Raw genomic sequence first — 15,436 nt, forward strand, 5'->3', positions numbered from 1 at the left:
GGTGTTCATGACAATGAATGAATGTTATGAAGTATATGGTTTTCCCTAAATGTAGTATTGGGGCTTAAAGGAAAAATAAATAAATAAATGTTGGAGATGAAAATTGTCTCTGGAAAGTAACTGCACTTAAATAAAATAGGGGCCGGGCGCGGTGGCTCAAGCCTGTAATCCCAGCGCTTTGGGAGGCCGAGACAGGCGGATCACGAGGTCAGGAGATCGAGACCATCCTGGCTAATACGGTGAAACCCTGTCTCTACTTAAAAAAAATACAAAAAACTAGCTGGGCGACGAGGCGGGCGCCTGTAGTCCCAGCTACTTGGGAGGCTGAGGCAGGAGAATGGCGTAAACCCGGGAGGCGGAGCTTGCAGTGAGCTGAGATCCGGCCACTGCACTCCAGCCTGGGTGGCAGAGCAAGACTCCGTCTCAAAAAAATAAAAAATAAACTAAAATAAAATAGGAAACTGTTGGCAAGATATTCCACTCTAACTGTTTTGGACTATTCTGGTTACTTCCTTGTGATTTTTCTAACAGGTTTCAGGAATCAAGGGATTTGTTGGAATCCTAATTTAGAGGCCCTTTATTTCTGGGACTCTTTTGACTCAGAAGTGATTACCTGCTGCCTTTCTGGTTTTATAGCCTATAGCTTCTCTGTACTATTATTTAAATATATGTTCCATAATTTTTCAAAGTATATTATCTGGTATTTACTCAACCTCTCTTTTACGCATTTGATAATTATATATATATTTTTTTCTTTTCTTCTTATTTTTTTTTTTTTTGAGATGGAGTCTTGCTCTGCCCCCGGGCTGGAGTGTAGTGGCACGATCTTCGCTCACTGCAACCTTCGCCTTCCAGGTTCAAGTGATTATCCTGCCTCAGCCTCCCCAGTAGCTGGGACCACAGGCATGTGCCACTACAGCCAGTTTTTTTTAGTTTTTCTTTTGTAGAGTCTGGGTCTCACTATGTTGACTGGGCTGGTTTTGAACTTCTAGCCTCAAATGATCCTCCCCGCTTGTCATCCCAAAATGCTGGAATTACAGGCATGAGCCACTGTGTCAGGCCCATAATTCTTAATTATCTTAAGGATTCTGCCTAAGCTTTGGCAGAGCTAGGATTCCATTTACATGCTAGTTTGAGAAATACTTGCCTTATTGCATGTGTTTAAACTGTTTTTTTGTTTGTTTGTTTTTATAGACAGTTCAAGAAGAAGAAAGAGAGATTTACAGACAGCTGCTACAGATGGTCACAGGGAAACAGTTTTCTATAGCCAAACCCACCACACATTTTCCTTTACACCTGTGAGTCACAGAAGCATATTTCAGATGAATTTAATTCTACAATTTATTATTTGATATTGAAACAATATTCTTCTCTTGCTAGGTCTCGATGTCTTAGTTCCAGTAAAAATACTTTGAAAGACTCACTATTTAAAAATGGAAACTCTTGTGCATCTCAGATCATTGGCTCTGATACTTCATCATCTGGATCTGCCAGCATTTTAACTAACCAGGAACAGCTGTCCCACAGTGTATATTCCCTCTCTTCTTATACCCCAGATGTTGTTGCATTTGGATCCAAAGATTCTGATACTCTTCATCAACCCCATCATCACCACTCTGTTCCACATCAGCCAGATAACTTAGCAGCTTCAAATACACAATCTGAAGGTAAACATGGTATCATATAACTACATTTTTAGTCCTAATAGCCAGTTAACTGTTTATTAGCTGTATTACAGGCAACATTGTAATATACATATAAATAAACATATACAGTTTGAGCATACCGAATCTGGAAATATGAAATCCGAAATGTTCCAAAATCTGAAACTTTATGAATACCAACATGATACTCTAAGGAAATGCTCAGTGGAGCATTTGGGATTTTGGATATTTGGATTTGGAATGCTCAAATTGTATAATGCAAATATTCAAAAGTCCAAAAAATCCAAAATTTGTAACTTCTGGTCCCAACCATTTTGGATAAGGGATATTGAACGTGTAAGACATGTACTTCCATACTTTAAATACATGTGATTCAGTGAACCATGCTATGAGTAAACTAAACCCACAAATAGGATATTCTTTTTTTCTTACCTCAAGATGCAAATGATTTGATACATTTTATTGAAACAATTAACTTCCTAAGTAGAGGCTAGAGTCAGAGTATATATACTCAGCCTAATTGCTTCAGCACTTTCTCTGTTTCTATGACTTTACAGTGGTAAGTAAGAATTCTGAAGTTGTAGGAGTTTTGAAACATCAGATAAGTATTGAAGCTTAAGTACTTAGGTTTGTGCGTTTTAGAATGATTGTCAGCATTGGAAACAAAAAGCTTTCTACCTAATTTTCAACTAACTGAAATATTCACTCTCTTTGCATTCCAGTTAATTAAGGTTTTGTTGTGATTTCTTTGTTTCCTTAATTTTCCCCTTCTTTAGGTATGTATTATGTATCAATTTATGGTATGTACTTAGGTATGTAACTTAAAACAAGTTTTAGGTTAAATGGTTAAACATCAGGGATTTTTTGATAGATGGAGCACTAGTCGTTCCCCTCCTTTCTCAGGTTGAGTTTTGTTTTTTTTATCTACTTGTCACTTTATGAGAATTCTCACTCAGGATTAAACTTTTTGGCAGCATCATTATATAGCTACACATATCCATGAAGACTCTTGTTATATTTTGTGAGGTGATGTACTGAGAACTGTAAAGGAAAAAAAAAAGCCAAAAAAAACCAAACTCCTTTAACCTCAGAAACATACATTGTGTTGCAGATATTATACAACTAAATTGAAACAAATATACCACATTGCACTGTTTAATTACTTTCCGTGTACCATTTAATAAATACTCTGAGAATCTAATCATAGCACTTTAGAAGAACATGATTCCTGCCTTTGAGTAGTATTCAACAGAGAAAATACGTAGTAAAATGATAAAATTTGTAATTTTTAGACACCTCCTGGGGTGGTATTTCCTTCCCTGTCCCCCTTCCCTCCTTCTTCCAGTTTCCTTCCCTCTTCCTTTCCTCCACCCCTTTCCTCCTTTCACCTAATTCAGTCTCATTGTAGATCATGAACTACAGTAGTTCCCCCTTATCTGTGGGGGGAGAAAATGTTCCAAGACCCGCCCCCAGCCAGTGGATGCTTGAAACCATGGAGAGTATACTATATATACTATACCCTATACACATCATGTTTTTTCCTATACATACATACTTATGATTATAAATTAGGTGCAGTAAGAGATCAACAATAATAACTAATAATAGAAAAATTATAACAATATACTATAATGAAAATGTTACTTTTATTAAATCAAGAACTTTCACCCTTTCACTTAAAGGAAGTAGTTTGTTTTTTGTTTTTTGTTTTTTGGTTTTTTTTTTTTTTTTTTTTTTAGACTGAGTGTCACTCTGTCGCCCAGGCTGGAGTACAGTGGGACTACCTTGGTTCATTGCAACCTCCATCTCCTGGGTTCAAGTGCTACTCCTGCCTCAATCTCTTGAGTAGCTGGGATTACAGGTGTGAGCCATCATACCCAGCTAATTTTTGTATTCTTAGCAGAGACGGGGTTTTACCATGTTGGCCAGGCTGGGGAAGCACTTTTTATACCTTCTCTTTGGCATACCTGAATTGCCAGCATCATTACTTTTGCCTTTTGGGGGCGTTATTAAGTAAGGGTTACTGAACACAAGCACTGCTATACTGAGACAGTCAATCTGATGACTGAGGTGACAACTAAATGACAGGTGGTGCATACAATGTGGATATGCTGGACAAAGGGATGATTTCATGCCTGAAATAGAGCTGGAATAGAGATTTTTATCACATTACTTGGAATGGCATGCAATTTAAAATTTACTAATTATTTCTGAAATTTTCCATTTAATATATTTGTACCATGATTAACTATGAGTAACTGAAACCGTAGAAACCAAAATTGCAGATGGAAGACTACCATGAAGACTTTTAAGGAATCCTGCCATTTTCTTGTTCTCCTGAAACAGACAGGAAGCACAGGGAGCAAGTGTAGCCTAGGAGTAGATGCTGAAGGGCAAATATGCTTGTATTTCCCAGGGACTTTCTTATTTGTGAAGCAAGTTCTTCACAAAGACCTATTTCTGTTCTCAGTGACAATGGACTTACCTCTCTTTCTCTCCCATCTGAACCTTTGTTCTTATGTTATTTTTGTGGAAATAAAATACAGCAAAGTATGGAAACTTAAACTAAGATATCTAGAAAGTATAACTTTGTGGAGTTTTATTACTAATGAAATGCTCTTGTGTTTCTTTATTTAGGATCAGACTCTGTGATTTTACTGAAAGTGAAAGATTCCCAGACTCCAACTCCCAGGTAAACTTTGGAAAAAATTTGTTCTTTATTAGTTAATTAATTAATTAATTTTTTTGAGACGGAGTCTCGCTCTGTCACCCAGGCTGGAGTATAGTGGCCCAATCTTGGTTCACTGCAACCTCCACCTCCCTCGTTCAAGTGATTCTTCTGGCTCAGCCTCCCAAGTAGCTAGGATTACAGGTGCCCGCCACCACGCCCAGCTAATTTTTGTATTTTTAGTAGAGATGGGGTTTTGCTATGTTGGCCAGGCTGGTCTCGAACTCCTGACCTCAAGTGTTCCACCCGCCTCGGCCTCCCAAAGTTCTGGGATTACAGGTGTGAGCCACTATGCCTGGCCTAAAAGTTTGTTCTTAACATATTGTTTTCCCTTTCTTTAATCACAACTTTTTCACTAAAAGTTACACAATGTAAAACTACCTCAATTCAGATCTCTGTCACATATTACTCGAATTATTTCAGTGGCTTTGTAATTGTTCTTCCTTCAGCCTCTATTTTGTTGTTCATTCCATCTTCCACCATACCATGTTCTAGAAACAATTCTTCTGCCTTGCTCTTTTTTCATTTGTTTTTGTTTTTGTTTTTGTTTTGAGACAGGGTCTTGCTCTGTCACCTAGGCAGGAGTGCAGTGTGGCACAATCATGGCTCACTGCAGCCTTGAACTCCTGGGCTCAAGCGATTCTCCTGCCTCAGCCTCCTCAGTAGGTGGGACCACAGATGCATGCCACCTTACTTGGCTAATTTTTAAATTTTTCTTTTGTAGAGATGGGATCTCGCTATGTTGACCAGGCTGGTTTTGCACTCCTAGCCTCAAGCGATCCTTCTGACTTGGCCTTCCAAAGTGCTGGGATCATAGGTGTGAGCCACTGCACCTGGTCTACTTTGTTCTTTAGTCCATCTTCCATGCTGCAGAGTGATCTTTCAGAATTCGTGTCTGATCATTCATTAAAGGGGTTTAATGATTATTTGTTAACCTCCTTCAAGGGTGGTTTATTAGACATCGAATTAAGTTCAGGCTCCTTACTATGCACTTACAAAGCACTTCTTTCACAAGCCTCACTTTCTCACTTTAACAAGTATTTACCAAGAGCCTAGCCTACTGTGTGCCAGGTACTAGTATAAATATTGAGGATAACAGTGAACAATGTGAAGTTCCTATTCTCAAGAAGCTTGCATTCTACTTGAGGGGAAGGATGAAGGACAGATAGTGAACAAATAAACAAACGTATATGCCTTGAAGTGATAAGTGCTATGAAGAAAATTGAAGCAGGGTAATATATAGAGTAGGATTGGGAAGATACTATTTGTATAGGGTGGTCATGGAAAGTCTCTGATCAAGTGACTTGAGCAGAGACATGATGGAGGTAAGAGGGAGCCATATGGAAATATGGGACTGTTTTATGCATTTTTATAAGCTGGACTATTTTCAGTTTATAAATACAGTAAGCATTTCTTGCCTTCACATTCGGTGTTCCTGGAATGTCCTCCATACCTCAACTTTGTCTGTCAGTAGTGTTTTATCTTTCAGGTCTCAATTCACATGTGAACCTCTGCATGAAACTTTACTTATCTGGAGGAATCAAATACTTCTTGCTCTGTAATCCAGTAGGTTACTATGATTGGTGTGCCTTTGCCATATATGGCTTTGGGAATTCAATTGCTAGGATGAGAATAATATCAGTTTTCTATTGAGAAGATTAAGGGTAATGAAATATTCTTTCTCATCTCAGTTCCCCTACTTCTTTGCAGCTCCCCCATATGTTCTAAGCTTTAAATATTTCTTAAAATTCTCTATTTGTTAAGTCTTTGGGGGAGACTTCATAGTTTGGATTCTCTATTTCTTACATCTTTTTTTGGAGTCAGATCTGCCTTCTGATCTTGGGTTGGAAAAGGCTTCATGTAGCTTTGGACAAGTTACTCTTCTGAACCTCAGTTTCTTTATCAATAAAATGCCAGTATTGATACCTTACACTTAATTGTGAAGATTAACTTACAAATAAAACAGTTATTTTTATAAGTGCTTCATGTGAAGTGCCACAAGATGTGTGCAACTTTCTTGGGAAGAAGTTGATTTCTCAGGTAAAGAGTTGATCTCAGTTCCTTAATGGTTCTTTACTAAAACTGCCTTTCCTTTACGGAGGATTTCTCCTAGTGATGACTAAAGAATGAATTGGCAGGAGAAAGGGTCTGTAGGGTAAGGCTGTTTGAGTGATGCTCTTTGTCAAAGTTGGAGCCTACTCTGCTGGTGCTTGGTTTATTGGCTCTCTACTCTTAATTCTCCACTACTGCCTCCCAGTTAAGTTCCAGTAATGAAGATCTGCTTTTATTTCCCAGAGTATGCTATGCTGTGTCATACCTCTTTGCCGTTATACTTTCTGTTCATTCTGTCTGGATGTCCCTTTGTTTCTCTGTCTACTTGATAAGCTCTTATTTTGCTTTCTTTTCTCTTTCTCTCTTTCTTTCTTTCTTGCTTTCTTTCTTGCTTTCTTGCTTTCTTGCTTTCTTTTTTCTTTCTTTTTGTGTGTGTGTGTGTGTGTGTGACAGAGTCTTGCTCTATCACCCAGGCTGGGGTGCAGTGGCACAGTCTCTGCTTACTGCAACCTCTGCCTCCCGGGTTCGAGCAATTCTCGTGCCTTACCCTCCAGGGTAGCTGGGATTACAGGCACATGCTACCACACCCAACTAATTTTTGTGTTTTTAGTAGAGATTGGGTTTCACCATGTTGGCCAAGCTGGTTTTGAACTCCTGACTTCCAGTGTTCCACCCACCTTGGCCTCCCAAAGTGCTGGGATTACAGGCATGAGCCACCATGCCTGGCCTTAATTTTGCTTTTCAAAATCTCACCCAGGTGTTATTTTTTTTTCTCAGAAGATTTCTTTGACTTCGCCAAATAACATTAGTTTTTCCTTCCATCCTTCTACCTTGTTTGTTACTAATACCTTTGTACCTGTCACCCATTGCTGGTCATGGTGCTTGGCATATGATGGGTGCTTAGTAAATAAATCTTTGTTAAATAAATGAATTTCCTAGGTAGGCTGAAGCGCTCTCTTGAGTAGCCCAAGTACTCATTTCCCCCTGGCTTTTTTTTAATGCTTTGATCTATTGAAAGGCACAGTCGAAAGAACACAGTCTTTGGAATTGGACAGATAAGACTTCTAATCCTGGCTTTTCAAGATAAATAATCTTTTTGAACCTTCTTTTGCATTTCTGTGCAGTATGAGTAGTAATTCTTTTTTTTATATTATGTTGAGGTTTAAATAATATGGGCATTTTCATTAGGCTTAACTAATACATAAAACATCTAGAGCAGAGTTTTACATGTAGAGCACTAAGTTTGTGCTCAAAAACAGTTGTAGTTATTATTACTATATGCCTCAATTATATGAGAAATAATGCATCTCTTTGGAAAAGCAGATTTTCCCTGCATTTTGTTTTCCTGAGCCAGTGGATACCTTGATCCATTGAAGAAAACTGCTGGGCCCTACATTACTTGTTCATTCAAGAAATACTAAATGGCTGGGCATGGTGGCTCATGCCTGTAATCCTAGCACTTTGGGAAGGCCAAGGTGGATGGATCACCTGAGGTCGTGGGTTCGAGACCAGCCTGGCCAACATGGCGAAACCTCGTCTCTACTTAAAAAAAAAAAAAAAATTAGCCGGGTGTGGTGACAGGTGCCTGTAATCCCAGCTACTCAGGAGGCTGAAGCCAGAGAATCTCTTGAACCCGAGAGGTGGAGGTTGCATTGAGCCGAGATTGTGCCACTGTACTCCAGCCTGGGCAACAGAGTAAGAGTCAAAAAAAGAAAACTAAATGCCTACTATGTGCCAAGCACTATTCTAGTTGCAGAGGATTTTGTTTTGTTTTTAAGAGACAGAGTCTCCCTGTGTTGCCCAGTCTGGTCTTGAACTCTTGGCTCAAGCGATCCTCCCACCTCAGCCTCCTAAAGCACTAGGATTACAGGAATGAGCCACCATGCCTGGCCTCTGATCCAGGTCTCTTAACTCCCAATTTGATGCTGTTTACTTATTGTCTATATTTAAAAGTTTTCTTTGGAAAAGTGTTCACTCTTTTTCTTTTTGTTTCTGTAATAGATCCTGCCTAGTTAGAAGTTTGGAGATAAGGAAGTTTGAGAAAAACAAGAGGCTCTAGGACAATTAATCATGCCTGTGGCTCTGCTCAGCATATCACTTGGGTTGTCAGCAAGAGCCACATGGACCTAGAATTGACCTGTCATCTTTGGAATGAAGTTGTGTTGCTGATTCTCTGCTTTGGCTCATTGGCTTGTTAGCCATTTGATGTAGATTATTTTGTGGGTGGGGATTTTTAATAAATTTTTCAATCTAAATCATTTGGGAAGAGCAATGTTCTAGCTTAATGTATTATTTTGAGAAGTGATGTCCTCTTTCACATAATGTTGGTCTCTCATGCAAGTAGGGAGCTATGCCAAATATAATATCTCTGCTGAACTTTGGGTCACCTTTTTAACTAATATGTATCCATGTGATTTTAACTTATTTAATATATATGCATAAGGATTGTGTCTCCTTATTTCCCAGTTAGTTATTTTATGTCATTTGGATTCCTTTTACTTATTCCATACTTGTAAAGCATTCGTATAAACTATTTAAATTACTGTTTTTATTGATGAAAATATTTTCATTTTCTCATAAGCCTCCTGCTCATTTGTCAAATTTTTCTTTTCCTACCCATAGTTCTACTTTCTTCCAGGCAGAGCTGTGGATCAAAGAATTGTAAGTTATTTTTCGTATCATTTTTCCTTCTCAATCACTTTGTTTTTTGCCAATAAGAAGTACCTGTTTAGGCTGGGTATGGTGGCTCACGCCTGTAATCCCAGAACTTTAGGAGGCCGAGGCGGGTGGATCATCTGAAGTCAGGAGTTCAACACCAGCCTGGCCAACATGGTGAAACCTCATCTCTACTAAAAATACAAAAATTGGCTGGGCATGGTGGCACGCGCCTGTAATCCCAGCTACGTGGGAGGCTGAGGCGGGAGGATTGCTTGAACCTGGGAGTTGGAGGTTGCAGTGAGCCGAGATTATGCCACTGCACTCCAGCCTGGGCAACAGAGTAAGACTCCGTCTCAAAAAAAAAAAAAAAGAAGTACCTGTTTATACTTTTAAGTTGATGAGTTTTCAAAATTTTGTTGGAGTTGGAACATTTCTATACTTATGTTTATTAAATCTATAACAATTGTTGAAGCTAAATTAAATTGGAAAAATAGAGTTAGCTATTATGTAGTAGGGACAATAAATGATCCTATTTTTGCACTTGTAAAACTAATTTATTGAATAATTCATATTTCTGGACTTTGCAAAATCACTGAAAGCATTTAGTCTTGTTTAAGGAACTTACTGTATTGAGTTATCCAAACCCCTTGGTCTCAGTCATTTTTTTAAATCTATCAAAAATATAGTATTTGAATTAAACTTCAGCGATATCTTGTATTAGTTTCTCCTTTGGGGTTCAATCCCATTTTTGGATTTCCAGACTGAAGTTTCGCTTTCATTATAATCTTGAAAGCATGTTAAGAAAAGAACTATATGTTTACAAATGTTAACAAATCATCTGTTTACATTTAGCAGTGCACTGATATTTTTAGTAATTTCAGTAAAAATAGTTTGGGTGTGGTGGCTCACATCTGTAATCCTAGCACTTTGAGAGGCCAAGGTAGGGGGATCGCTTGAGCCCAGGAGTTTGAGACCAGCCTGGGCACCATAGTGAGACCCTATCTCTATAAAAAATAATAATAATGTCCATAAAAAGAGTAGAGTAATTTCAGTAACATTATGTGGTTTCACTCTATGTCTTAAAATAAGGATGATAAGTTAGTGTAAGGATTTTAGACTTTCTTTGTGAGGGTCCTGTATTTAATACTCAGTGTACATCAATGATATGTTTGATACTGAGAGTGGTCTACATTTGGTCACATTCCTTTTCATTTTCTAGAACTAGTGTTTATGATTCTCGAGCACGAGAAAGATTGCGCCAGATTGAAGAACAGAAAGCGTTGGCCTTACAGCTTCAAAACCAGGTAAAAAAGAAAATTGGAATAATATTGCAAATAAATAGTACATCGAAATAGAAACTATTTTGGAAAGTTACCCAGATTTGGGTAATTGCTGTTGTAATTCCAAGATTGTATGGTAGCATAGCATGTTATGATATGTGGTAAATGTTCTCAGTCTATCCAGTCAGTACTACTCATTGTACATAAGACAAATATACATAGTCCCCTACTTGTGATGGTTTGACTAATGATTTTTTGACTTTACAAAAAAGCGAAAGCAATAGGCATTTCAGCATGCTCTTTGACTTATGACAGGTTTATTGGGACATAACCCTATCATAAGTCAAGGAACAGCCACAGATTTCTTTATCCCGCTTATTCTGAAGTTTTATCTTTCAGAGATTGCAGAAGCAGGAACATTCAGTACATGATTCAATAGAACTGCATCTTCGTGTACCTCTTGAAAAGGAGATTCCTGTTACTGTTGCCCAAGAAACACAAAAAAAAGGTCATAAATTAACTGATAGTGAAGATGAATTTCCTGAAATTACAGAGGTAAATTATATACACTTAATTTCTACACTACCAAGTATTATGTTTAGAAAGAATCCCTTGGACGAATTTCAAACATAAAAGCAATAGTGGTCAAGCACGGTGGCTCACGCCTGTAATCCCATCACTTTGGGAGGCTGAAGCGGGTGGATCACTTGAGGTCAGGATTTCGAGACCAGCCTGGCCAACATGGTGAAGCCCCATCTCTACCAAAAATACAAAAATCAGCTGGGCGTGGTGGTAGGCGCTTGTAATCCCAGCTACACAGGAGGCTGAGACAGGAGAATTGCTTGAACCCGGGAGGCAGAGATTGCAGTGAGCCGAGATCGTGCCTCTGTACTTCAGCCTGGGTGACAGGCCAAGACTCCATCTCAAAAAAAAAAAAGCCGTAGAACACGTGGTATTTAAGTTTTCTTGTATATTTCTGCTTTCACTTATTTTACATACCAATCTGGGCTTTATTTTTAAAATACTGAAAATTTATGAAAGAACTATTGGTGGCTTTTAACAACTTCAGTAGAGAAGTATTTAATACATTTGTCTTTCCTGTCATGTGCATTTTTACTTACTGTGCACATACAATAGTTTGACCCCAAATTGTAAGCTGAGGTTTGCTCTTTTTTTAAGTAATAAAACCCATTATAGAAAATTTAGGAAATACATGGAGGTCTGTGTACATTTTTAGATAATCCATTTTTTATCCATACTTCTCTTTGAAACCTACCTTGTAGCTGGTGAGCATAACACACTTACTATAGTTGTACTGAATTCTGTATTTTATATTTAAAAAAAAGATCTCTAAGAAAGTAATTTCTAAAAGATACTGCCTTTACTCTCTTACTATAACCTTTCATGAAAAAATCTGTTTCTCAGGAAGTTGTTTGGACCAGAGATATAAAATATAGTTGATTTTTCTCATGGCTTAGAAAATTTGATAGCAGAAGGTTATTTCAGATTTTAGGAATTAATATGGAAATAAGGATCTGAATGTTGTGCTGAAAAAGAGAAGGGAGGACTAGATGAAGTGTAAAGAAGTAATCAGGGATTACTGGGAAGGAATAGAAACCAAAATGTTACATAGAAGTAAACTGATTAACAGTAAATTTATAAACAATCGAATGGTGATAAATATAGTCTGAGGATTACATGGGGCTTGGTGAGAAATACGGTTTTTCTGAAGCCACGCATGTTTGATGTCTTGACACCTTTTGTTTTCTTAGGAAATGGAGAAAGAAATAAAGAATGTATTTCGTAATGGGAATCAGGATGAAGTTCTCAGTGAAGCATTTCGCCTGACCATTACACGCAAAGATATTCAAACTCTAAACCATCTGAATTGGCTCAATGATGAGGTAATATTGCATCTATTTTTACATACAAATAACAAACATTAAGTGGCAGTTAAATTAAGGCATTATCTCACTATTTCTCAAAATGTGGTCCATGGATGACCTGCATTGAAATCATCTCTCATAGGCCCCTTCATTCCTGTAACCATGAGGGAGTGTGGTGGAGACAGGCATTTTTAACAAACATCTCAGGTGTATTTAAGAATCTGAGAACCACTGAATTTACCTTTTCTTGTAGTGAAGATTTGAACACTGAAGAAGACATTCACTCATTGGTATTCTTACTCTCTTTAAGGTTCTTATTCTGCAGTTCATCTCTTCTGAACAAATAAGTATTAGCTGACCATGTTGCAGCATGAAGGAATACTTTGGGATTTCTTTATAGGAATCCAGTTTTACTTCCCTTTCTACCTAAGTTCTACTCATTTTAGATTGCTTACATTATGAATAATAAGCTTTCCAAAATAGCCTCCATTTATGTATGATATTTTTTAAATGGACATTGACAAAGTTATATTATTATTAAATATTTGAGGTATTGGGGAAGTTACGGTCTTCACCTCCTAACTCCAGTTTATTTTAAGTATGTTAATTACACTACAAGTTTTAAACTGATCTATTCCTAAACCTAAACCTGTAGGTACCTGTTTTATTTTAGAAGGTTATTTTTACAGCAAAGGAAAACTGGGTTGGGTCTCTTTTCCTAAGTACCTTCTTTCCGTGAGCATCCCTGCCTAATCTGGGTATACTCAAGCTTCACAGCTGTGGAGGATTTTTAGTTTCTCAGTGTAGTAATCATTAAATATTTTAGATATCCATATCCTGTTTTTGCATGATCAAGACCTTCCAAATAATATTTGCTAATAACTATTGATCATTTACCTCATTAGGTACGATTCATGTTCTGTGTGTTTTATTCTTGTAATAGTCATCATATCTTTGGAGGTAGATATGATAGTTTTATCATCTCCATTCTACAGATAAAGAAACAAGGCATATAAAGATTTAAAAACTTGCAAGGTTATACAACTAGTAAACAGCAGAGCCAAGATTAAGACCCAAGTATTGGGTCTTATCTACTATATCTTACCACCTCAGAATCTTAAATTGGATCCTGGTCTTAGGATCAGATATATAGAACTTAGGAGCCATGTATCATGTCCAGGATGCTGGTTTTCTCTGGGGCCAGCCCCATTCTTTTTGCCACTAGTTGGTTTATAAGATAAAAATTTCAGAAGCTCATCACTCCCTGAATAATATCTGTGACCAAGAATAATAAGGAAGACATGGTTTGTTACTATCTTTCTTTAGAAGAAACCCTCTTTGCTTCTTTTGGCTCAGATATTAGAACATTGGTTCAAATAATAGAGAAAAAGAGTTCACCAAATCAAAGGAGGAAATGAAAATCAAGGATAGTTTTAAGTATCCACTGTTAAGTTATTTTTGATCTGTGGTCTTTTGCCATTTTTTTTCCTGCCATTGCTGGTGGGGAGAGGTCAGTTATTCTAAAGGGATAGTAGGCTTTAGTTTGTTGTAAATCATGGAAAACCTCCTAGAGGGCAGCAATGAGTAGGATACGAGCTGAGTTCTTGCAATTTACTGTGGCATTTACCTCAGTGAGATTCCTTACAGAGACAGCATTCATCAGGACATATTTTCCATTCACTGGGCCCATCAGAGGCTGGAGTTTTAGCAAGCTAAGTTAATGGAAATTACATTATTTTAGAGGAGATGAGAGGAAGGAAAGATTCTTTGTCTGCTTTATCCCTACCACACCTAGCCATAACTTTTGTAGAAGGAGTGCATTTCTTCTCAGTTCAGAATAATGTTATCCTTGAAAGTGAGTGCCAATTCACATGTCCATAATAATGATGGGAGCTATCTTAAAAAGCACCATTTTCAAAGTACCATGCTTCGTAGGCTTTCAAAGTTACTGCCCTTGAGAAGCTAACATCCTGATGGAGTATTAGTAGATATCCTTAAGTATTGATACTCATTGAAGAATACTGAATTTTGGCCAGACGCAGTGGGTCATGCCTATAATCCCAGTGCTTTGGATGGCTAAGGTGAGAGGATCACCTGAGGCCAGGAGTTCAAGAGCAGCCTGGGCAACATAGCAAGACCCCATCTCTACAAAAAAATTAAAAATTAGCCAGCCATGGTGGCATGTGCCTGTAGTCCCAGCTGTTCAGGAGGCTGAAGCAGGAGGATTGCTTGAGCTAAGAAAGGAGGATTGCTTGAGTTTAGGAGTTTTAGTTTATAGTGAGCTATGATCGAGCCACTGCACTCTAGACTGGGTGACAGAGCAAGACTCTGTGTCTTAAAAAGAAAACAAAACTTAATTCTGTTTCTCAGTTGTGAACTCTCAGTCTTCTTTTGCAAATGATTTGTCCTCTGTTCAATTCTCTTCTTCCCTTAAGTAGATATTTTCATTAATAATCATTTCTGTTTTTTCTGTTTCCTTTTTTATAAGATGTATTAAAACTTTCTCCAAAATAAGTGACTGATATATTATTCTTTCCATTTTATAAACAAAGTACCATACTTTGTAGGCTTTCAGAGTTAAAAAGGAATATAAGAGCCAGGAAGTAAAAGGAATCAGATTCAGTTTATAAGGAAATTAAAACCCAGAAATCCTATTTTTGGGATATGTATGGAAAGCCGTTAGGATACCCCATTCCTAAAAGAAAAGTAGACCACAGTACCTATTCATACAGTAGGTTTTAAAAATTTTTTCATAAATGGATTTCTCTAGAGGTGAGTTTGGTTAAATTCCGTACAACTTCAAAGGACTAATGATTGACAGGATTAATATAATAAAACGTCTCAAAAATGGAATGTGGGAACTGGCTGCCATATAAAGAATACCAAAGGAGGCAAGAAGACTGTTAAAATCAAGACACTGTAGATGGGGATTTCTATTCTGGGTCAGGAGATTAGTTATTAATAGAAATATCTAATTAAGGAAGGGAGGATGGAGTTAAAGCGAGGAGAAATTACGCTGGGAGCAGTGGCTCATGCCTGTAACCCCAACACTGGGAAGCTGAGGTGGGAGGATTGCTTGAGCCCAGGCTGTCGAGGCTGCCGTGAGTTATGATTGTGCCCCTGCACTCCACTCCAGGGTGGGTGACAAAACAAGACTCTGAGACCCTA

General features: G+C 37.8%; 1 protein-coding gene across 4 annotated transcripts in view; it reads left to right on the top strand.

The window, feature by feature from the left end:
* SENP1 (SUMO specific peptidase 1) overlaps window positions 1-15,436 on the top strand; it is a 65,904-nt gene that overhangs the window by 31,401 nt on the left and 19,067 nt on the right. For all 4 annotated transcript variants that reach the window (XM_010354156.2, XM_030939626.1, XM_030939624.1 and 1 more), the window contains 7 exons: window positions 1,195-1,298; window positions 1,381-1,667; window positions 4,302-4,356; window positions 9,067-9,105; window positions 10,322-10,406; window positions 10,782-10,937; window positions 12,155-12,286. In XM_010354156.2, the coding sequence (XP_010352458.1) occupies window positions 1,195-1,298; window positions 1,381-1,667; window positions 4,302-4,356; window positions 9,067-9,105; window positions 10,322-10,406; window positions 10,782-10,937; window positions 12,155-12,286 (858 nt within the window). The remainder of the gene's footprint in view (window positions 1-1,194; window positions 1,299-1,380; window positions 1,668-4,301; window positions 4,357-9,066; window positions 9,106-10,321; window positions 10,407-10,781; window positions 10,938-12,154; window positions 12,287-15,436) is intronic.

Source organism: Rhinopithecus roxellana, chromosome 10 (assembly GCF_007565055.1).
Source record: "Rhinopithecus roxellana isolate Shanxi Qingling chromosome 10, ASM756505v1, whole genome shotgun sequence".
Classification (NCBI taxonomy): Eukaryota; Metazoa; Chordata; class Mammalia; order Primates; family Cercopithecidae; genus Rhinopithecus; species Rhinopithecus roxellana.